General features: G+C 49.8%; 1 protein-coding gene across 1 annotated transcript; it reads left to right on the forward strand.

The window, feature by feature from the left end:
* The first annotated feature begins 452 nt into the window (after positions 1 to 452).
* Positions 453 to 23,626, forward strand: atp7a (ATPase copper transporting alpha). The gene is made up of 24 exons (XM_084459464.1): positions 453 to 696; positions 2,531 to 2,655; positions 4,293 to 4,818; positions 5,738 to 6,054; positions 6,277 to 6,775; positions 6,998 to 7,216; positions 7,663 to 7,826; positions 8,229 to 8,390; positions 8,543 to 8,619; positions 9,709 to 9,931; positions 10,252 to 10,485; positions 11,384 to 11,475; positions 12,754 to 12,881; positions 13,164 to 13,318; positions 13,749 to 13,883; positions 14,088 to 14,282; positions 14,478 to 14,660; positions 14,936 to 15,149; positions 15,790 to 15,936; positions 16,426 to 16,568; positions 16,713 to 16,916; positions 17,266 to 17,383; positions 18,447 to 18,549; positions 19,555 to 23,626. Exons 2-24 carry the CDS (start codon positions 2,539 to 2,541, stop codon positions 19,832 to 19,834), a joined length of 4,635 nt encoding a protein of 1,544 aa, XP_084315590.1. The 5' UTR covers positions 453 to 696; positions 2,531 to 2,538; the 3' UTR covers positions 19,835 to 23,626.
* The last annotated feature ends 660 nt before the right edge of the window (positions 23,627 to 24,286 follow it).

Consider the following 24,286-nt stretch of genomic DNA (forward strand, 5'->3'; position numbering starts at 1 on the left):
CGCCATGACGCATCGCATAATCATCCGGTCTGGACCGGAAGACGAACAGTTGTTGTAATGTTTTTACTGTAGGCTGCACATGGTGAAGTTTCGAGTAGATAACATTCGCGATGGCATCACACCGACGAAAATTGTCAAAGAAGATGCGAGGAGAACTACCGGTTAAGGGAAAATAAAGCAAGCGGATGTTGGAGGCGGGCTCTACAGGCTCGAGCCGGATGAGGGGGCGGTGAAGTAAATAGACACCAGGCTCTTCTCTGGTGGCGCGAGGCCATGGAGGTGCGCGAGGCTAGGGGACAGCCCTCTCGGCTCCTCCCCCCAGTCCCACGTGACGTGCTTTAGGGGACAGCCCTCGAGGCTCCTCCCCCCAGTCCCACGCGACGTGCTTTTCAACCAACGGCTTTCAGAAAGTCGGTTGGTCGCGAGCCCTGATTACCTCAGACCCGGAGCAGCACAGCTCCCCTCTAGTCTCTCAAACAGCCAAATAATACGATGTTTTATTCTTAGATAGCGACTTATTTGGAATTATTTGTCCGAGCGACAAGCATGGTTTTCGGCTAACTGTCAACGTGACTGACAGAGACGGTCCACTTCACTTTCACATCAGCTGCTTCAACGTCTTCAGACTTTGGATGGCTAACTAACGTTAACTAGCTAACGGCGGCTAACGTTCACGTTACAACCTTCTTTCAAAACGTGAGTAAAACGCAGGGTTAGATAGTTAGCTGAATGGGCTGGTTTGACAGCTCATTGAAGTATCTAGCCAGCTAACGTTAGCTAACCGAAGCTGTTAAACAGGCTTGTGTAGCCAAGTTGAGGTTGTAAGGTTACTTTAGCTAGCTAGCTAACACACGAACGAACAACCTTTTATAATAACATTAGGTAACGTTAACAAACCGGTGTATGCAGCTAGCACTAGTACGTACTAGATAAATGAGCTTACTAACAGATATTCTATATTCAGAATTGTGCACTCTTAGTTATCTTAGAGTTAGCTAGAGGCTAGCGTTAGCTAGCTTTCTATTTTCCCAATGGTAAATTAGCTCACTTGAGAGAGAAAGTGTCATGTGATGTAATTTGGGGCAAACTTTATTTGGTCACGTTAACGTTGGGTAACATGTAAACTTGAGTGTTTATACATTAGCTGTCTAGCTAGCTGAAGCTGTGCTTCATCATCAAACTTAATTAATACGGTATTAACGTTAATGTAGATTAGCAGCCTCCAGCAGCTGCCCGGGATGCGATCAAGGACCTCTGGGTCCATGGATTAAGCACTGTAACAGCAGTTCCCTGCTAGACAGCTTTCCTCACTCGGAGAACAACAGCAGGATCTTTGCCCACCCATCATGAGTGCATTGTTTTCCAGAAGTGCTTGATCAAAAGCCTTGGTAACTACATCAACCTTAAGTGGCTGGTGTGGATGTAAAGGCCTAGCAGATGGACGTTATGTTATAATATAGGTACATAGGTTTAGTATTAGCTCACTTGGGAGAGTATGTGGTGTGATTTGGACGAACTTAAGTAACGTTAACGTTGGGTAACATTATAGCAGTTTTTCTTGTGGGCATTCCCCGTGTACTGTAGTCTGTTTCCTGGAGTCTACTGAAGTCTGTTTCCTGGAGTCTACTGTAGTCTGTTTCCTGGAGTCTACTGAAGTCTGTGTCCTGGAGTCTACTGTAGTCTGTGTCCTGGAGTCTACTGTAGTCTGTGTCCTGGAGTCTACTGTAGTCTGTGTCCTGGAGTCTACTGTAGTCTGTGTCCTGGAGTCTACTGTAGTCTGTGTCCTGGAGTCTACTGTAGTCTGTGTCCTGGAGTCTACTGTAGTCTGTGTCCTGGAGTCTACTGTAGTCTGTGTCCTGGAGTCTACTGTAGTCTGTTTCCTGGAGTCTACTGTAGTCTGTGTCCTGGAGTCTACTGTAGTCTGTGTCCTGGAGTCTACTGTAGTCTGTGTCCTGGAGTCTACTGTAGTCTGTGTCCTGGAGTCTACTGTAGTCTGTGTCCTGGAGTCTACTGTAGTCTGTTTCCTGGAGTCTGCTGTAGTCTGTTTCCTGGAGTCTACTGTAGTCTGTGTCCTGGAGTCTACTGAAGTCTGTTTCCTGGAGTCTACTGTAGTCTGTGTCCTGGAGTCTGTGGATAGCAAGTTGTTGGTAGTTGGGTAATAATGTACTTCAAATGAGCCCGGGGTTTGATCAGGGACCTCCTCTCGGTCCATGGCTTCAGCCCTATGACCGTATTCACAGCTTTCCTTTCTCTGAGAACAACAGGAGGGTTCTCAAGAGAACCCATCATCATGATCAGTGGAACTCAGGGCATTATTTTCCAGAAGTGCTTGATCAAAACATTTGGTCCATTCAACCCTGTGTGGCTGAGATGAGTGCTGGGAATATAAAACATTGATTGGTTTAGGTTGAGTTTTTTCTTTGCATTTCATTAATTTCAAAAAATTCACATGGATAATTGCTTGACGATGTAGTGGTGAAACAGAAAATCAAGTGACCTGAGTTGTTGTGTGCGGTTGCGTTCCCCACAGACGGAGCGATGATGAACGCCAGGCTGTGCTCCGTGACCCTGGGGGTGGAGGGCATGACCTGTGGCTCCTGTGTTCAGTCCATAGAGCAGCGCATCGGACGGCTGCCCGGGGTGATCCACGTCAAGGTGAGACGCACACATCCATGGGTGAGACGCACACATCCATGGGTGAGACGCATACATCCATGGGTGAGACGCATACATCCATGGGTGAGACGCATACATCCATGGGTGAGACGCATACATCCATGGGTGAGACGCACACATCCATGGGTGAGACGCACACATCCATGGGTGAGACGCACGCATCCATGGGTGAAACGCATGCATCCATGGGTGAGACGCACTCGCGCCACAAACAGGTGTTACACCCACCAGCCGATCATCTGGATGTATATTTCCCTACCTGACTGATTTTGATTGTAGACATTCACTAAGTTTATGATGATTTAAATGTTTTCTTTATCTTAATTTATTTATTTTTTTTACAGCTAGACACCACTGCCCTGTTAATAATATAGTCATAGTAGCTGACGGAATCGTATCAGCTGACTCCCTATTTCAACACAATGTCAGAAGCTGGAACAATCGAAATCTGACTTTTCTTAAGCAACGCGTGAAACTAAGGTTGAGTATTAGACTTTCTGTGGCGGGGGCGGGATCAGCCACCACCCCTTTGTTGATTTTAGCCAGTTTATTTTTTACAAAGGTCACTCAGTATCTGTAGTAGCATTAAGCTTTGATTTGTCCCGCCCCCTCCTCCTCCAGGGGTCGGCTGCTCGCTCTAATTGCAGTTGAGCGGTCGTCCGTGTGGCCGTGAGAGAGTCCCAGATTGCGTTAAGTGTGGCCTGTCCTTTCCCTTCCTGCGTGTTTACCCCCGAGGCTGGGGTCAAGCGATAGGGATAACGTAATAGCGGTCCTGACAGCCCCCTGGCCTTCGCAGCGCTGCCTTACTGGGGGTCGATAAGCAGCCAGCAGACGCACAAAATGTGGTTAGTGTTCAGAGAACTGGGCACATGATGTTATTGTGCAGCACAGAAGTGATTCTGTCTTTTAAACCCCCCCCCCTCTCCTTCCCCCTCCCCTTTGCACTGAGGCAGAAATAGATAATCTCTCCCCCTCTCCAGTCTCCACACACACACACACACGCACACACATGCACGCGCACACACACACACACACTTCCCTTTAGGGTGTACCGTGGTGGTTCAGCAGCAGGGTCTGTATGGTCAGGTGATGCCAGTGAATCACAAGGTTTCTTTCTCTATCAGAGAGCAGTGAGCTCGCTGTGTGGCGCCAACATGCTGTTAGGTTACCAGGGCCGCGACACCTGTCCCCTCTCCATTGGTCAGCCTATATCCTATTATAAAATCTCATCAATAAAGTGAGCAAGGTAATAATTGTCACAACGCCCTTCAATAAAAAGTGCTTCTCTTTCCACTGACAACTTGCTGATTTGCAAGCGGATTGTGTTGCTGTGTGTGAAATGTGCTATACAAATACAAATAGATTTGGTTTGATCTGATGGTTGTTTGGTGTGGATCTGACGATCTTTACTTCTTATGATGTGTAGTTGCTCTTATTGACTCCACTAATGGACTTCTCACTTTCACTCCTAGGTGTTCTGTGGTTGAACGCGAATGATATTACCTGAATCAATCAATGTCTAAATCAATCAATGTCTAAATCAGTCACTGTCTAAATCAGTCACTGTCTAAATCAGTCATCGTCAGCCGAGCTCACAAGCGGGTTTTGTGTCCCAGGTTTCCTTGGAGCTGAAGAACGCCAGCATCATATTTGACCGCTGCCAGCAGAGTCCTGAGACTCTGGCGGAGGCTGTGGATGACATGGGCTTCCAGTCTCCCCTCTCAGAGGCCGCCTGCACGGCCTCCCCCGTCCCCACAGACACCCAGCCCATCCCCACCCCCGGCCTGAGCCCCGAGGCCCAGAAAGAGGCCATGGCCAGACTGTCCCAGGTCCAGGGTGTCCTGGACGTCCGGGTGAACCAGGACCGGGGAGGGCTCTCCGTCATGTTTATCCCTGCCCTGACCACAGCACAGTTGCTGGGGGAGGTGGTGGCCAGCCTGGCTCCTCTGGAGGTCCACACATCCATATCCAGCAGCCCCTCGGTGAGAGCCCCGGCCCCAGCCCCAGTCCCCGCTCGCGGCCCAGGGGCTGCAGGAGGGGTGGAGCTGGTGAAGATGCGCGTCGAGGGGATGGTCTGCCTCTCCTGCACCACCACCATTGAAGGGAAGATCGGGAAACTCAATGGGATTCAGAAGATCAAAGGTGATTTTCGCTATTCTGGGAAAAATAGAAAAATAAACGACACTGTTACACACTGAACCGAGGAGAGCATAACAGGAGGGCTCATTAGCTGTAGTTGACATGTTCTTTAAAACCTACTGTAGGTGAGTCTTCCTCAGAACCTCGAGTGATTTTGTATTTCCTTCAAGCTCAAGAAATCACAGGTTTTTACACCTCGACCAGAAAGAGAATCACGCTGCATCCCTGGAGTGTATAAGTATACAGGTCGGCACGGTGACCTCTCTCTGAGAGTGATAGTCAAGAGTATATGACGGTGTCCTGTCCTCTATCCCCCCTTGTCAGCGTTTCCACCGGTTTACAATGAGCAGGTTAGCCAGGACCTGACCATGACTCAGCATCAGGGTGTTGTGAAATCCTGCCGTTGACCTTCCTGTCAGGGTCACGTGGTTGAGAGCTGGGAGTCAGATTATAGCACCGTCATTCTGACCAGGCACAATGTCCCCTTGTTCTGTCCTGCCGGTGTCCTGTAGCTACATGTCCTTACGAGGATATCCTCCGTACCTGTCTTCTCTCTCCCTCTCGTCTTCCTACATTTATCTGTCTTGGCCGCCCTTAAAGGGGATTTTTTGCGACGGTTGTTTGCTTTGGCGGTCATCTAAACAGACTCCTACTGATTCATTCAAACAGTTTTAGAATCAACCTCACGGTACTTGAGATATTTCAAGTTGAAGTTGACTAGCATTGTTAGCAGTGCTAGTGGAAGTGATGGGGGATGAGAGCATTTTCTCTGAAAACCACCAAATATCTGTCATAAAGATGTCTCAGTGTGTCCTGCATGGTGGGTACAGAAGGATCATGTGACAAACTAACCTTTCTGAGCCTCTACCACCACCCTCTCGTGTATCTCATGGTCTCTCTCGTGTCTCTCTCTTCTCGCTAGTCTCTCTGCAGTCTCAGGAAGCCGTCATCCTCTACCTGCCATACCGCATCACCGTTGACGACATCGTCAGCCAGATCGCCCTGGCGGGCTTCAAGGCCTTCGTCAAGTCCAAGCCCCGCCCCCTCCAGCTGTCCGCTAGCGAGATGGAGAGGCTGCTGGGCGTCCCCCCGGCGCCCCCCGCCCCCCCGTCGGGGGAAGCGGAGGTCCTGGCGGACTCTGTGCTGAGCACCTTCAGGGTGACGGGGATGCACTGCCACTCCTGCGTGGTCAACATCCAGGACAACGTGTCCAAGCTGCCCGGCGTGTCTTCTGTGGAGGTGGGTAAACCTAACTGGTTCATCGGCTCTAGACTGGACTGGCGGGCGTGTCAGTCGACGTTTGTATGTTTGTATGTTGTCAGCGTTTGTATAATTTTATGCGGACCCCAGGGAGAATAGCAACCGCTGCCGGAGCTAATGAGGATCCGAATAAAGAAGAAGTTTGTTGTGATTGGTTGGTTGAGGACCACCTAAAACGGCGTATTCTGATTTGTCCCTCAGGTGTCCCTGGAGAGGGAGTGCGCCTCCATCCGCCACGACCCCCGGCTGGTCACGGCGTCCCAGCTGCAGCAGGCCGTCGAGACGCTGCCGCCAGGCACCTTCAGGGCCCGCCCCTGCGACCCCGCCCGAGCCTTCGGACCTACGTCCACATCCGCCGGCCCGGCTCTCTCCCCTCCTCCTGGGGTAGGACTAATACCCCAGGCCCCAGCTCTCTCTCCTCCTCCTGGGGTAGGACTAATACCCCAGCCCCAGCTCACCTCCGCCCAGCCCTGTCTGATCCAGCCCCTGGTGTCTGAGACCCAGATCCACATCGAGGGGATGACCTGCGGGTCGTGTGTTCAGTCCATCGAGGGCGTGATCTCCCAGAGAAAGGGCGTTCGGCTGGCCCGCGTGTCGCTGGCCAACCACAGCGGGACGTTTGAGTACGACCCGCTCCAGACCAACCCCGAGGAGCTGAGGGAGGCCATCGAGGACATGGGCTTCGACGCCTTCCTGCCCGGTGAGCTCACTGACGGCTCTCATCCCGTATGATGGGAGAGACGCTGTATAGGAGATCATCCGTCTCTTCGGTTCACGCTAGTTTGTAAGACGTGACACCGGGAGAACCGTGATTGACCGTAGCCATGGAGAAAGCTAGTTTTAGTCTCAAACGTGCGAGACACACACTCTCGTGTCATTAAAAGCAGATGCGTCTCCAACAGCCATTTCTTGTGTCCCACAGAGACCAACTCCCTGGTGTCCCTGCCGGCCCGGTGCCCCGCCCCATCCCCCGGCCCCACCCCCGTGAAGGAGAAGGAGCCGGACAGCGACCCGGAGAGGGCCGCCCCGCGGCCGGGGAAAGGGGGCTCGCCGGCCGTCTCCAAATGCTTCATCCAGATCGGGGGGATGACCTGCGCCTCCTGCGTGGCCAACATCGAGAGGAACCTCAAGAACGAGAACGGTGAGACGGTGACCAGGAAGGCAGCGTTACTGAGGGAAGCTCTAGTCGTCTGACACCAGGTACAGACTGAATGCGAGAAGCGCCACGAAGCGTCAATTCCGCGTCTGGTCTGAACCCCGGAGTTACCACAGAGCGCGTCTCTCCTAGTACTTGTTGGAAAGAGGTTACTTTAAGTTTGTCTCCATGTGAGTGTCACACAAAGTACACACCATGTAGGAACATCGCCCCGTACCTCAGCGACCTTCCAAGATCTTTGGGTTCCCGTGCAGGAGGTCGGCAGATCGCATTCCACCTGTGACATACTGTGGGATGAAGTGCCACAGGTCCAATCTAAGCCTTGCTGTCGTGTGTGTGTGTGTGTGTGTGTGTGTGTGTGTGTGTGTGTGTGTGTGTGTGTGTGTGTGTGTGTGTGTGTGTGTGTGTGTGTGTGTGCGCGCTCTCTCCAGGTATCTACTCTGTGCTGGTGGCGCTGATGGCCAGTAAGGGGGAGGTGCGGTACGACCCAGAGGTGGTGGACCCCATTAAGATAGCAGAGTGGGTCAGAGAGCTGGGCTTCACCGCCTCCGTCATGGAGGACTACGAGGGCTCCCACGGCAGCCTGGAGCTGGTGGTGAGAACACACACATCCACAACCCTGAACACACACATCCACAACCCTGAACCTGGAGATCCACAACCCTGAACACACACATCCACAACCCTGAACCTGGAGATCCACAACCCTGAACACACACATCCACAACCCTGAACACACACATCCACAACCATGAACACACACATCCACAACCCTGAACACACACATCCACAACCCTGAACACACACATCCACAACCCTGAACCTAGACATCCACAACTCTGAACCTGCTGTCCTCTCCTCTCTCTCTCTCTCTCTCTCTCTCTCTGGTCCTCTCTCTCTCTCTCTCTCTCTCTCTCTCTCTCTGGTCCTCTCTTCTCTCTCTCTCTCTCTCTCTCTCTCTCTCTCTCTCTCTCCCTTCTTCCCAACGCCCCCTCAGGTCAGAGGAATGACGTGCGCCTCTTGCGTTCACAAGATCGAGTCCAGCCTCATGAAGCAGAAAGGAATAGTTTACGCATCTGTCGCCTTGGCAACCAACAAGGCCCACGTCAAGTACGACCCAGAGGTCATGGGACCGAGAGACATCATCAAGCGTATAGAGGTACTCCATCCCTCACTCACTCATTCATTCATTCATGCTCCCATTGTTCATGCATTTATCAATTCATTCACTCATCCATATATTCATTCATCCCTTCACCAAATGTATTCATGTATATCGTCCCTCATTGGTGCTGTGGCTGTGGTTTACAGGACCTGGGCTTTGAGGCGTCTCTGGTGAAGAAAGATCGCACTGCTAGTCATCTGGACCACAGCCAGGAGATACAACAGTACGTCTGTGTGTGTGTGGTGGTATCGTCTAGAGAGAGAGGGAGATAGTGTGAGTGTGTGGTGTTGCCTCCCGCCCAGGTATATATATATATATATATATATATATATATATATATATATATATATATATATAGAGAGAGAGAGAGAGAGAGAGAGAGAGAGAGAGAGAGAGAGAGAGAGAGAGAGAGAGAGAGAGAGAGAGAGAGAGAGAGAGAGAGAGAGAGAGAGAGAGAGAGAGAGAGAGAGAGAGAGAGGTGTTGTCTCTCCCCAGGTATATATATCTATATATAGAGAGAACGTGTGGTGTGGTCTCTCCCCAGGTATATATATCTATATAGAGAGAGAGAGTGTGGTGTGGTCTCTCCCCAGGTATATATATCTATATAGAGAGAGAGTGTGGTGTTGTCTCTCCCCAGGTATATATATCTATATATAGAGAGAGAGTGTGGTGTGGTCTCTCCCCAGGTATATATATCTATATATAGAGAGAGAGTGTGGTGTTGTCTCTCCCCAGGTATATATATCTATATAGAGAGAGAGTGTGGTGTTGTCTCTCCCCAGGTATATATATATATATAGAGAGAGAGTGTGGTGTGGTCTCTCCCCAGGTATATATATCTATATAGAGAGAGAGAGAGTGTGGTGTGGTCTCTCCCCAGGTATATATATCTATATATAGAGAGAGAGTGTGGTGTTGTCTCTCCCCAGGTATATATATCTATATAGAGAGAGAGTGTGGTGTTGTCTCTCCCCAGGTATATATATATATATAGAGAGAGAGTGTGGTGTTGTCTCTCCCCAGGTATATATATATATAGAGAGAGAGTGTGGTGTTGTCTCTCCCCAGGTATATATATCTATATATAGAGAGAGAGTGTGGTGTTGTCTCTCCCCAGGTATATATATCTATATAGAGAGAGAGTGTGGTGTTGTCTCTCCCCAGGTATATATATATATATATAGAGAGAGAGTGTGGTGTTGTCTCTCCCCAGGTATATATATATATATAGAGAGAGAGTGTGGTGTTGTCTCTCCCCAGGTATATATATCTATATATAGAGAGAGAGTGTGGTGTCTTCTCTCCCCAGGTGGAGGAAGTCGTTCCTGATCAGCCTGTTCTTCTGCGTGCCGGTGATGGGCATGATGATCTACATGATGGTGGTGGACCACCAGCTCAGCTCCTCCCACGCCCACAACGGCTCCTCCCAGGACCTGGGCCACGCCCACTCCGCCATGTTCCTGGAGAAGCAGCTGCTGCCCGGTCTCTCCATCATGAACCTCATCTCCTTCCTCTTCTGTGTCCCAGTACAGGTAGGCTGATTCCAGCAGCTCCTTACTCCCATCTAGTGGTCAAATAAAATATATCTGAAGAGCAATAGAGGAATAATTTAGATTCAAATAGAACCTTTAAGACTATTGAATAAGGTAATATTATTGATAATGATATTGGTTTCCACATTTATGATAATCACAAAGTTTTTATCCAAATGCGAAAACAGCAACCAAGTAGCGAGACTAAACTAGTACAAGACCCCGACTTTTACCCATCGGTGCTGAGGGACTGACTGTCCCCCCCTCCCTGTCTCTCCCTGTCCCCCCCCCCCCCTGTCTCTCCCTGTCCCTGTCCTCAGTTCATCGGCGGGCGCTACTTCTACTCGCAGGCCTACAAGGCCCTGAAGCACCGGACGGCCAACATGGATGTGCTGATCGTGCTGGCCACCTCCATCGCCTTCAGCTACTCGCTGGTGATCCTGATGGTGGCCATGGTGGAGCAGGCCAAGCTCAACCCCATCACCTTCTTTGACACGCCGCCCATGCTGTTCGTCTTCATCTCCCTGGGGCGCTGGCTGGAGCAGATCGCCAAGGTTGGTCATGTCCCCTCCCTCTGCTCTGCTCTACTCTACTCCTCTCCTCTGCTCTACTCTACTCTACTCTACTCTGCTCTACTCTGCTCTACTCTACTACTCTACTCTTTTCTGCTCTGCTCTACTCTACTACTCTGCTCTACTCTACTCTGCTCTGCTCTGCTCTACTCTACTCTACTCTACTCTACTCTACTACTCTACTCTACTCTACTCTACTCTGCTCTGCTCTGTTCTACTCTACTCTACTCTACTACTCTACTCTACTCTACTCTACTCTACTCTGTTCTACTCTACTCTACTACTCTACTCTACTCTACTCTGTTCTACTCTACTCTACTCTACTCTACTCTACTCTACTCTACTCTACTCTACTCTACTCTACTCTACTCTACTCTACTCTACTCTACTACTCTACTCTACTCTGTTCTACTCTACTCTACTCTGCTCTGCTCTACTCTACTCTGCTCTGTTCTACTCTACTCTGCTCTACTACTCTACTCTACTCTGCTCTACTCCATTCTGCTGTGCTGCACTCTACTCCACTCTATTCTGCTCTACTCTTCTACTCCACTCCACTTTGTTCTGTTCTACTCTACTCCGCTCTATTCCACTAGGAACAGGTTCAGTCCAGAGCCAGGAACAGGTTCAGTCCAGAGCCAGGAACAGGTTCAGTCCAGAGCCAGGAACAGGTTCAGTCCAGAGCCAGGAACAGGTTCAGTCCAGAGCCAGGAACAGGTTCAGTCCAGAGCCAGGAACAGGTTCAGTCCAGAGCCAGGAACAGGTTCAGTCCAGAGCCAGGAACAGGAAGATATTATTGCCTAAATAGATCCTCATTTTAAAATGTAACAGTAGGGGGCAGTCCCGGTGTCCTTAACCGTGTCCATGTGTCCCTCTCCAGAGCAAGACGTCTGAAGCGCTGTCCAAGCTGATGTCCCTGCAGGCCACCGAGGCCACCGTCGTCACGCTCAACAGCGACATGTCCGTCCTCAGGTACGCTCCACGCCCCGCAGTGCCCAGTCTGTTCCTGGGGGGGGGTCTGTTCTGTTCCTGTCCTTCCTAGTAGGCCGTATCAACCAGTGTACTACAGCCTCCATGACCTTTGAGTTGTCATTATATAAGGCTGGCTGTAGTCCAGATGTTTCTAGTGTACCCAAATAGCTTGTTCAAACAAGAACTGACCTCTGGCTGACTTTCAATGACGGGTACATACTAGGAATGAGACTATTCACATTTTCTCATAGTTTTTGTGAATGGTTACTTACAACCGAAATACCGGTACTATCAGATGGTTTATTTATTTTGTTGTCTCTCCTGGTGCTGGTAGTGTGTTGTCTCTCCTGGTGCTGGTAGTGTGTTGTCTCTCCTGGTCCTGGTAGTGTGGTCTCTCCTGGTGCTGGTAGTGTGTTGTCTCTCCTGGTGCTGGTAGTGTGTTGTCTCTCCTGGTCCTGGTAGTGTGTTGTCTCTCCTGGTGCTGGTAGTGTGTTGTCTCTCCTGATCCTAGTAGTGTGTTGTCTCTCCTGGTGCTGGTAGTGTGTTGTCTCCTGGTCCTGGTAGTGTGTTGTCTCTCCTGGTGCTGGTAGTGTTGTCTCTCCTGGTGCTGGTAGTGTGTGGTCTCTCCTGGTCCTGGTAGTGTGGTCTCTCCTGGTGCTGGTAGTGTGTGGTCTCTCCTGGTCCTGGTAGTGTGTTGTCTCCTGGTCCTGGTAGTGTGGTCTCTCCTGGTGCTGGTAGTGTGTTGTCTCTCCTGGTCCTGGTAGTGTGTTGTCTCCTGGTGCTGGTAGTGTGTGGTCTCTCCTGGTGCTGGTAGTGTGGTCTCTCCTGGTCCTGGTAGTGTTGTCTCTCCTGGTGCTGGTAGTGTGTTGTCTCTCCTGGTCCTGGTAGTGTGTTGTCTCTCCTGGTGCTGGTAGTGTGTGGTCTCTCCTGGTCCTGGTAGTGTGTTGTCTCTCCTGGTGCTGGTAGTGTGTTGTCTCTCCTGATCCTGGTAGTGTGTTGTCTCTCCTGGTCCTGGTAGTGTTGTCTCTCCTGGTGCTGGTAGTGTGTTGTCTCTCCTGGTGCTGGTAGTGTGTTGTCTCTCCTGATCCTGGTAGTGTGTTGTCTCTCCTGGTCCTGGTAGTGTTGTCTCTCCTGGTGCTGGTAGTGTGGTCTCTCCTGATCCTGGTAGTGTGTTGTCTCTCCTGGTCCTGGTAGTGTGGTCTCTCCTGGTGCTGGTAGTGTGTTGTCTCTCCTGGTGCTGGTAGTGTGTGGTCTCTCCTGATCCTCTCCCCCCCCCAGTGAGGAGCAGGTGGACGTGGAGCTGGTCCAGAGGGGTGATGTGGTCAAGGTGGTGCCGGGGGGAAAGTTCCCGGTGGATGGGAGGGTCATCCAGGGACACTCCATGGCTGACGAGTCCCTCATCACCGGTGGGTTACCAGGGCCACATCAACACAGTGACCTGACATCTCTCTCATCTTCACTCAGTAAACGCCAGAAGCTTTTTAAAGTACATGTCCCTCCGTGTACCACAGTCAGTCTCACCCTGTGTGTGTGTGTGTGTGTGTGTGTGTGTGTGTGTGTGTGTGTGTGTGTGTGTGTGTGTGTGTGTGTGTGTGTGTGTGTGTGTGTGTGTGTGTGTGTGCGCGTGTGCGTGTGCGTGTGTGCGCGTGTGTGCGTGCGCGCGTGTGTGTGTGTGTGTGACCCTCCAGGCGAGGCCATGCCTGTGACCAAGAAGCTCGGCAGCTCTGTGATTGCCGGCTCCATCAACCAGAACGGCTCCCTGCTCATCAGCGCCACCCACGTGGGCACGGACACCACGCTGTCCCAGATAGTCAAGCTGGTGGAGGAGGCCCAGACCTCCAAGGTAACGCCAGGGAACATGATGATGGTGATGATGATGATGATTTGGTGATGATGATGATGATGATGATGGCGATCATCATTAGAATTCCAACAATTTATATGGGGTTTATTCAAAACCGAACTCCATACTCCCCGAGTATATTTCAACCTGCTGCCATCAGTGCTGGGTTTGTTTACATGATACTGGGTTTGTTTACATGATACTGGGTTTGTTTACATGATACTGGGTTTGTTAACATGATACATGAATATCCGACGCATTGACGTTCTATGTAGTGTCCAAAAACCGTGTAATCGTTCCCTATGTAGTTCACTATATGACAGACACTACATGGGGAATATTGAGTGAGCGAACGGTTTGGAACACAGTTTGTATTTCTGGGAGACCCTAGAGCAGGCCTCAGTTTGACCTCTGACCCCCGCGTGGCCAGGCTCCCATCCAGCAGTTTGCTGACCGGATCAGCGGCTACTTCGTCCCCTTCATCGTGGGCGTGTCCCTCCTCACGCTGCTCGCCTGGATCCTCATCGGCTTCGTCAACTTCCCGCTGGTGGAGAAGTACTTCCCTGTGAGTCTCCTCTCTCCTCCTCCTCTCCGCCGCTCCTCTCCTATCCTCTCCTCTCCTTTCCTCCGCCGCTCTCCTCCTCTCTTCTCCTCTCCTTTCCTTTCCTCCTCTCCTCTCTTCTCCTCTCCTCCGCCGCTCTCCTCCTCTCCTCCTCTCTTCTCCTCTCGTCCTCTCCTCTCTTCTCCTAATGTGTTCCTCCTGCTCCAGGGTTATGATAAGAGCATCTCCAAGGCCGAGGCGGTGATCCGCTTCGCCTTCCAGGCCTCCATCACCGTGCTGTGCATCGCCTGCCCCTGCTCCCTGGGCCTGGCCACGCCCACCGCCGTCATGGTGGGCACGGGCGTGGGCGCCCAGAACGGCATCCTGATCAAGGGGGGGGAGCCGCTGGAGATGGCGCACAAGGTGATCAATACCGATGATCAAACGTCTTACTATCAGCAATGTCTTTATTGTACTAGTTACAGTATGTACAGTAGTCATTCAGCAGAGGCTCTTATCAAGAGCTACATCCAGAGCTGGGATGATCAGCGAGGAGTAGCGGTTGTGGGTTGTTGTGTGTTAACGTGGATGGCTGCCGTGCCCCCGTGCTGAGTGTAGATCCAGATTGTGGTGTTCGATAAGACGGGCACCATCACCTACGGAGCTCCCAAGGTGGTCCAGCTGAAGATCCTAGTGGAGGGAAACAGGATGCCACGCTCCCGCCTGCTGGCCGTCGTAGGAACTGCAGAGAACAACAGCGAACACCCGCTAGGAGCGGCCATCACCAAGTACTGCAAACAGGTGCGTCTCTGGCCCCTCCCTCCCAATTCAATCCTATTCTATTCAATAGGCTTTATTTGCATGAATGTCAAGTGAACAGTATTGCCAAAACGTTAAGAATACAATTCAATAATTACATAAGAAAACAAATTAAGTGTACAATTAAAAACTAGTATTTAGAGCTGTATATATTGATGTGTGTGTTTGTGTGTGTGCGTGTGTGTGTGTGCGTGCGTATGTGTGCGTGCGTATGTGTGTGTGTGTGTGTGTGTGCGCGAGTGTGTGTGTTTGTGCAGGAGCTGGGTAGCGAGTCTCTGGGGGCGTGTACAGACTTCCAGGCGGTGCCGGGCTGTGGGATCCGTTGCCATGTCAACAGCACGGAGAACCTCCTGAGGCAGCAGGACAGCGACGACTACGACTACGACCAGCGCAACGGCGTCCTGGTCCAGGTCAGCAGCGCAGGCACCTCCGCGGGCTTCTTCCCTCTCATCATGGACCCTCGGCCGCTCAGTACGTAGGCATCTGGGAATTGTAGTCCACATGTTGAGATTGAGATTGTAGTCCACTTTGCATGCAATCCCGGTTAGCAGGATGCTCACACACAAAAAAAGAGAGAGGCTCTTCTAGTTGATGATGTTGACGTTGTTGATGTTGGTGTGAACCAGCAAGCCTGTGCCCCCGGATTTCAGCGTCCTGTTGAGAGATTAGAAAGACAGTTTGATGATTTAGACGGTATGAGTGTGCAGTTAAGCATCAATGGGCATCAAACTGTCATTTTTATTCAATAAAACATTCCATCTATTATTCTCACCCCCTAACTCAACATTTAAGAACGCATGTTTCATGTAAACATGCTGTTGCAGTATACTTTTCCATATACCTTTCACCATTTTGTTATTTTCGTTCGTTAAAAGTCACCAGAATACAGGAAACTAACTCTGAATTATTTTTTTTCGGGGGGGGGGGGGACCCCCAGACCCACCCCACTTTGGGATAGAAATCCTCCCCATTTTGACCGATAGATCAATTCCACAGGGAACCCTGGATATAGATGGATTTATTTAGGTACTGAATGTCTTTGACGGTGTGTGTTTCGTGGCGTTCGGGGTGGTGTGTTCTTGTGGTCACGCGTGTTCCCCTGTGGGTGCAGCTCCGGTGCACACGGCCTCCTACGTGGTTCTGATCGGGAACAGGGAGTGGATGAGGAGGAACGGCCTGCTGATCACGTCCGAGGTGGACGACGCCATGGTGGAGCACGAGCGCCGCGGACGCACCGCCGTCCTGGTCGCCGTGGACGGTGAGTCGCTGGACAGTCTGTCCCCTAGGACTGCTGATTCATTTTTCAATTCATTCAATATTGCTAATAACAATTTTTTAATACAAAAATTGAAAAAGTATTAATAATGTAACGGAATATCCTTAAGTGTGATTTGATGAATTTCCTACGTACATCGTTTGAATATGGTCTATTTACAGTGGGCAGAGGTTGTGTAGCCATCGGCCACTATTGGAGCCCAGTTCAGCCGATAACAATAGTTTTAAAAATGTCGCCGATTGATCGGTCGACCTCTAACTTGGACAGTCAATCCCTTAAGACTGGTGGCTGTGGATGGTGAATTGCTACCTAGTCATTCCCTTAGGACGGCTCCACAGGTGTAGCTACTGGCCTTCTCCTCTAACCACTAATCACTACCTCCCTACACTGATCTAGGAGGACTTGTGTCTGAAATGCGTTTGGCAGGTGTAGCTAATTCTTTTGTCTTGCTCCCTCCTCCCTCCCACCCAGGTGAGCTGTGTGCGATGATAGCCATAGCAGACACGGTGAAACCAGAGGCCGAGCTGGCGGTCCAGACACTGACGGCCATGGGTCTGGAGGTGGTTCTGATGACCGGAGACAACAGCAAGACCGCCCGGGCCATCGCTGCCCAGGTACGGGGGGTCTGGACAGGGCTGAGCAGGACAGGGCCAGAATGTTCGTCCCATTGAATTGTAACCTCACAAGGACGTAAACATTGTCGCCATTTTGTCCAGCGTGCGTTGCGCACATAGTGTGACCCCAGCATGTGTGTCCAGGTGGGCATCAGGAAGGTGTTTGCGGAGGTGCTGCCCTCCCACAAGGTGGCCAAGGTGGAGCAGCTGCAGCTGGCGGGGAAGAGGGTGGCCATGGTGGGAGACGGGGTCAACGACTCGCCCGCCCTCGCCATGGCAGACGTGGGCATCGCCATAGGGACGGGCACGGACGTGGCCATCGAGGCGGCTGACATAGTGCTGATCAGGGTGAGGAGGGATGAGGGAGGGAGGGATGAGTGAGGGAGGGATGGGGGATGGAGAGAGGGAGAAGGGATGGAGAGAGGGAGGAGGGAGGGAGGGATGGAGAGAGGGAGGAGGGACGGAGAGAGGGATGAGGGAGGGAGGAATGGATGGATGAAGGAGGGAGGAATGGAGGAGGAAGGGATGAGGGAGGGAGGGCTGGGCGATTACATGACTGGATGGATGGATGGATGGATGTGTTGCTGTTTGGATGTAAGTCATGTGGTGGTGTCCCATGTGAGGATGTGAGTCAGGTGGTGGTGTCCCATGTGAGGATGTGAGTCAGGTGGTGATGTCTCTCCCTCCTCTGCTCTAGAATGACCTGCTGGATGTGGTGGGCAGCATCGACCTGTCCAAGAAGACCGTCAAGAGGATCAGGATCAACTTTGTGTTCGCTCTCATCTACAACCTGGTGGGGATCCCCATCGCTGCTGGTAAGTGGCGCCAGCACACAGCAGACTGGTGGCAGCCCTGGGGAAAGACCAGTTGTGATATTGACAAAATCTTAAAGGGTTAAATGCATTGGAAAAACGATGATAAATGTTCTTTTCCAAGACGGGAAGCCGGGGGTGTAATCTTTCCAGTCTCAGTATGCTCTCCTGTGAAATTTATAGCATCCGAATATTTTTAGGTGTTTGGTATGACTTGCACACAGTTCTCCGTGGTAGCGGTGAAAACAAGCGCTAGGGGAATGCTTATGTCCAAGCCATGCCAAACATGTAAAAATATTCAGATTCATGGTAGACAGACCACAAATAGGGCTAAATGTCCAAAATAGCACACTGCCCCTTTAAGATTGTGGGGCTCCCTGAAGGCCAAGGTGTTGGGCGAGTGTGGTTGTGTTCATGACGATGATGGTGGTTGTTGTTCAGGCGTGTTCATGACGGTGATGTTGACGTGGTTGTTGTTCAGGCGTGTTCATGATGATGATGATGATGACGGTGATGGTGTTGACGTGGTTGTTGTTCAGGCGTGTTCATGATGATGATGACGGTGGTGTTGGTGGTTGTTGTTCAGGCGTGTTCATGATGATGATGGTGATGGTGTTGGTGGTTGTTGTTCAGGCGTGTTCATGATGATGATGGTGATGGTGTTGACGTGGTTGTTGTTCAGGCGTGTTCATGATGATGATGATGGTGATGGTGTTGGTGGTTGTTGTTCAGGCGTGTTCATGATGATGATGATGACGTGGTTGTTGTTCAGGCGTGTTCATGATGATGATGATGATGATGATGATGGTGATGGTGTTGGTGGTTGTTGTTCAGGCGTGTTCATGATGATGATGGTGTTGACGTGTTGTTGTTCAGGCGTGTTCATGATGGTGATGGTGTTGGTGGTTGTTGTTCAGGCGTGTTCATGATGATGATGATGATGGTGATGGTGTTGGTGGTTGTTGTTCAGGCGTGTTCATGATGATGATGATGATGGTGATGGTGTTGGTGGTTGTTGTTCAGGCGTGTTCATGATGATGATGATGGTGTTGGTGGTTGTGTTCAGGCGTGTTCATGCCCGTGGGTCTGGTGCTGCAGCCGTGGATGGGTTCTGCTGCCATGGCCCTGTCCTCCGTCTCCGTGGTGCTGTCCTCCCTCCTGCTCAAATGGTGAGAGGGACCAGGCGGGAACATTTCTCTGGCTGTTCCTGTGTGTGTGTGTGTGAGCGAGCGTGTGTGTGTGAGCGTGTGTGAGCGTGTGTGTGTGTGTGTCTGACTTCCCTCTCTTGTGTGTGTGTGTGACGGTGTGTGTGTGTATGTATGTGTATATACGGTGTGTGTGTGTATGTACGTGTATATACGGTGTGTGTGTACGGTGTGTATATACGGTGTGTGTATGTGTATATACGGTGTGTGTGTGTGTGTATATACAGTGTGTGTGTACGGTGTGTGTATGTGTATATATGGTGTGTGTATGTGTATATATGGTGTGTGTATGTGTATATACGGTGTGCGTGTGTGTATATATGGTGTGTGTATGTGTATATATGGTGTGTGTATGTGTATATATGGTGTGTGTATGTGTATATACGGTGTGCGTGTGTGTATATACAGTGTGTGTGTACGGTGTGTGTGTGTGTATATACGGTGTGTGTGTGTATATGCAGTGTGTGTGTACGGTGTGTGTGTGTGTATATACAGTGTGTGTGTACGGTGTGTGTGTGTGTATATACGGTGTGTGTGTGTGTATATGCAGTGTGTGTGTACGGTGTGTGTGTATATACAGTGTGTGTGTGTACGGTGTGTGTATGTGTATATATGTGTATATACGGTGTGTGTGTACGGTGTGTATATATGGTGTGTGTACGTGTATATATGGTGTGTGTATGTGTATATATGGTGTGTGTATGTGTATATACGGTGTGTGTGTGTGTATATACAGTGTGTGTGTACGGTGTGTGTGTGTGTATATACAGTGTGTGTGTACGGTGTGTGTGTGTGTATATACGGTGTGTGTGTGTGTATATGCAGTGTGTGTGTACGGTGTGTGTGTGTGTGTGTATATACAGTGTGTGTGTGTACGGTGTGTGTATGTGTATATACGGTGTGTGTGTGTGTATATACAGTGTGTGTGTACGGTGTGTGTATGTGACTCCATCTCCTCCTCCTGTCCAGTTATACCAAGCCCACGGCGGAGCGTCTGGAGGCCCAGCTGGGCGTGGCGGGGCGGAGGCAGGGCAGCCTCTCCGACGTCAGCGTCCACATCGGCATGGGCGACCTCCGCCGGCCCTCCCCCAAGCTCAGCCTGCTGGACCGCATCGTCAACTACAGCCGCGCCTCCGTCAACTCCCTCCGCTCTGACAAGCTGTCGCTCAACAGCCTGGCGCTCAGCGAGCCGGACAAACACTCACTGCTGGTGGGGGGAGAGACCCTGTGTGAGGAGGAGTTTGTGTGAAGGTAAACTAGGCTAGTTCAAGCCTATCCCAATTGTAAACAAGGCTAGGCTAGTTCAAGCCTATTCCAATTGTAAACAAGGCTAGGCTAGGCTAGTTCAAGCCTATTCCTATTGTAAACAAGGCTAGGCTAGTTCAAGCCTATCCCAATTGTAAACAAGGCTAGGCTAGGCTAGTTCAAGCCTATCCCAATTGTAAACAAGGCCAGACTAGGCTACACTAGTTCAAGCCTATCCCAATTGTAGGCTAGGCTAGTTCAAGCCTATCCCAATTGTAGGCTAGGCTAGGCTAGTTCAAGCCTATCCCAATTGTAGGCTAGGCTAGGCTAGTTCAAGCCTATACCAATTGTAAACAAGGCCAGGCTAGGCTACACTAGTTCAAGCCTATACCAATTGTAAACAAGGCCAGGCTAGGCTACACTAGTTCAAGCCTATACCAATTGTAAACTAGGCTAGGCTAGTTTACTTGAACAAGGGAAGGCTAGCCTGTGCTAAGCTAACTGGGTTACGTGTCTTAATGGCCTGTCCATATATACAGTACTGCAGGTGCCCCCCGGGTGGCATCTCAGATGGACGCAGGAGGGGGGGGGGGGCGAGCTTCTTTCTCTCTTCTTGTTGTTCGCTCCAACAAACAACAAGCACTTGAAAAGAAATGGAAGGCAGGAAGCTCCTCTCCTGCGGCCTGAGTGTGTTTCTGTGCGTGGCCAGTCATGACCTCAGGGGCGGTAGGGAGCCTGACAGACTCCGGAGGGGTCAGGGGTCAGGGATCCCTGCAGCCACAGAATGCCCGTGGGCCGCGTCCACCCCTGGGAACCACGGGGTTGTTTATCCGATGTGTATTTTCATCATGTTGCCTAATATGACTCTGAATGTCGCTATTTAGTGGATATAACAGTGATGATAGCTGAGACAATCTTGGACCCAAGCCTATCCAAAGACGATTTAAAAAGTGCTCTACAAAAGTGTACAGTCTGTTTTTAATTTTTTTAAAGTATGTTTACTTTTATGTAATTATGCTATTGTATATGATCATACTACACAGTATTTATTGTAGCCTTATTTATCACATACGTTTTCCTTTGGAAAAACGAACGAATGTTGAGGAATACCAATGTCATAATGCTGATCTATTCACACTATAGCTGACAGTATATATGGAGAATATATATCTATGGTCATTATCCATCCCTGGGCTCCCTACATAAACAAATAATGCCTACTAAGAGCTATGTAAGAGTGCCCAGAACTTTTCCAAAGAGCTCTTTGGAACATGTTTCCTTCTGAAGGGCTGACTGTGCAGTAAACGCTCTTACGCTAAGTGCCAATTTTAACGCTGCCTCAGCGAAGCCCAAGACATTCCAAAGATGGCGCCTTGTGCAGCAGGGGAGCGGCAGAGAGACGAGGTGGACAGTGGCTCATATTACTGACCAACGATGAGACACTTGTACTGAAGTGGCCTCGTCTGAATACTCTGAAACGTCTTCTCCTTCCTTCTTTGTGGTGATCTCTGATTTACAAACCACTGCTCCTCCACACAGCTGTCACTAATCTAATCAGCCATAAATCATGAGCTGTGTTCGGAATCGCTCCCTATTCACTATATAGTGCACTATATAGGGCGTCAGCCATTTTGTTTGTAGTGTCCGAATTCTCCACGGAATTTTCGTTCCCTATATAGCCCACTATTTATTACCCACAATTCACCTTGATTTGCAGGGAACAGTGCATGTACCCTACATTTTCTCCGTTCCCTAGGTAGTTCACTACACGGTGAAGCCTATATAGGGAATAGGGAGTGAGGGAACGAGGGAGCGATTCCGAACACAGCTGTTGATTTCTAGGATGCGAGGAGGGGACGGGGCCCAGATCAGGAGGGCCTGGCGAGGCTGCAGGCTCCAGGGAGCTCTGGCCTGCCTGACCACATCCCACGGCATTGATCTCTCTCTGCTTTACAGCTGACCCCGGATCAGTTCTTATTTTTCAGTTCTTCTTCTTGTCTCTTATACTTTTTATGAACAAATCATACTGACTGGTCCTGGACCAGTAAGAGTATGTTATCACGCACACTAACACAGCTATTGGGTAATCGCACACTATAACAGCTATTGGTCTGTCAATGAATGTGAAACATTTTGGCTGTGAATTGAACGTGTACATGGTGGAAATAAATGTGATTGTGTATGTGTGTTGATCAAATGATTTTCGTGTCAAGAACCGAAGCCCGTGTTAATGTTTGTCGGACAGGAAAATGTTTTGTTTGCAGCTGGTGAAGACAGAAAGGAAAGATGCTCAGAGCTGAGATGTTCCGTGACTACTCTGAACTGAGATGTTCTGTGACTCTACTCTGAGCTGAGATGTTCTGTGACTCTACTCTCTGAGATGTTACGTGACTCTACTCTGAGCTGAGATGTTCAGTGACTCTACTCTGAGCTGAGATGTTCCGTGACTCTACTCTGAGCTGAGATGTTCTGTGACTCTACTCAGAGCTGAGATGTTCTGTGACTCTACTCTGAGCTGAGATGTTCCGTGACTCTACTCTGAGCTGAGATGTTCTGTGACTCTACTCTGAGCTGAGATGTTCTGTGACTCTACTCTGAGCTGAGATGTTCTGTGACTCTACTCTGAACTGAGGTGTTCCGTGACTCTACTCTCTGAGATGTTCCGTGACTCTACTCTGAGCTGAGATGTTCTGTGACTCTACTCTGAGCTGAGATGTTCTGTGACTCTACTCTGAGCTGAGATGTTCTGTGACTCTACTCTGAGCTGAGATGTTCTGTGACTCTACTCTGAGCTGAGATGTTCCGTGACTCTACTCTGAGCTGAGATGTTCTGTGACTCTACTCTGAGCTGAGATGTTCTGTGACTCTACTCTGAACTGAGGTGTTCCGTGACTCTACTCTCTGAGATGTTCCGTGACTCTACTCTGAGCTGAGATGTTCTGTGACTCTACTCTGAACTGAGGTGTTCCGTGACTCTACTCTCTGAGATGTTCCGTGACTCTACTCTGAGCTGAGATGTTCTGTGACTCTACTCAGAGCTGAGATGTTCCGTGACTCTACTCTGAGCTGAGATGTTCCGTGACTCTACTCTGAGCTGAGATGTTCCGTGACTCTACTCTGAGCTGAGATGTTCCCTGACTCTACTCTGAGCTGAGATGTTCCGTGACTCTACTCTGAGCTGAGATGTTCCCTGACTCTACTCTCTCTTCACCTCTTCGTTACAATGTTTGGTGTCTGTGATGTCATTGCCCTGGACAGATTCCTGGAGAGAGAGACCAGAATCACACCTCAGTAAATACATTAGTATAATGTTATCACAGGTTGTTCAAGTTCCAGAATGTCATGGTCAGGAGTTGTGTTCTGCTGTTCCGTCCTTCAGACTTCCATAGTCTTGTTTTGTTGCGCTCCATTCCAAGTATTTGCAGAAATGCATTGTGGGGAGTTCTCCTCAACTCCCTACTTTTGAAGGGTGTAATCACCCAATCATCCAGTGTGATTTCTATGAATGCTCTTATTCATTGGATTCATTGGCATTGCATATTTTGTAAGTGTTGTCGTACAGTAGCTCAATTTGAATGTCATGTTCCATCCGGTCAGCCGTGTGCTCTCACGTGTCCTTGTCGTCTCGTGAAAACAACTTGTGCAGTTTCTCCCGCCTGGAACATCCGTCGTGTCTGTTCAGTACCAGAACATCCGTCGTGTCTGTTCAGTACCAGAACATCCGTCGTGTCTGTTCAGTACCAGAACATCAATCAATCAATCAATCAATCTAGAGGCTATGAGGGTCTCTTTGGCTTTTCTTAGTGCTTTGTAAAGTTATGTTCCTTGGAATAAAGATCTTTAATACCATTCCTGTGGTCTTTTTTGGGTTATAATGCAAGAAACATATTAGTTATCATGAACTATTAGAAATTACATGAATAGACAAAATGTAACACACATGAATTTCACTGTGTTTGATATGTAATCAATAATAACTGGATAATAATTTCCCAAAATAGTATTCCAGTATACAGTACCTTCCAAGGACATGGTGCTGCTATGTCCAATTTTGACCAGCAGATGGCCTCAGTGAGCCGCTGGCTCTTGAGAACAGTGTGAGGGTTACAGCATGGCTCTAGAACAGTGTGAGGGTTACAGCATGGCTCTAGAACAGTGTGAGGGTTACAGCATGGCTCTAGAACAGTGTGAGGGTTACAGCATGGCTCTAGAACAGTGTGAGGGTTACAGCATGGCTCTAGAACAGTGTGGGGGTTACGGTATGGTTTGAGGAAAGGGCTTGAGGTAAACAGAAACCAGTAGATTGTTTTGGAGATCAACTAACTAGAAAATGAAATGATCACTCCATTTATAAACATGAAAAACTGACACTCCACTCAGACTTCACATTTTATTCCATTCAGTTAGTCTAGTCAAGACATGACAACATCTCAACATGCTGCAGAGCAGCTCAATC

This window comes from Borostomias antarcticus (genome assembly GCF_949987555.1).
Source record: "Borostomias antarcticus genome assembly, chromosome: 28".
Lineage (NCBI taxonomy): Eukaryota > Metazoa > Chordata > Actinopteri > Stomiiformes > Stomiidae > Borostomias > Borostomias antarcticus.

Bases quoted from the DNA above. Each gene is read 5' to 3' on its own strand.
- atp7a (XM_084459464.1), top strand. From the start codon at position 2,539: ATGATGAACGCCAGGCTGTGCTCCGTGACCCTGGGGGTGGAGGGCATG. The intron at 7,827-8,228 runs GTGAGAACACAC...ACGCCCCCTCAG, and splicing joins ACGGCAGCCTGGAGCTGGTG to GTCAGAGGAATGACGTGCGC. The intron at 16,917-17,265 runs GTGAGGAGGGAT...CCTCTGCTCTAG, and splicing joins CTGACATAGTGCTGATCAGG to AATGACCTGCTGGATGTGGT.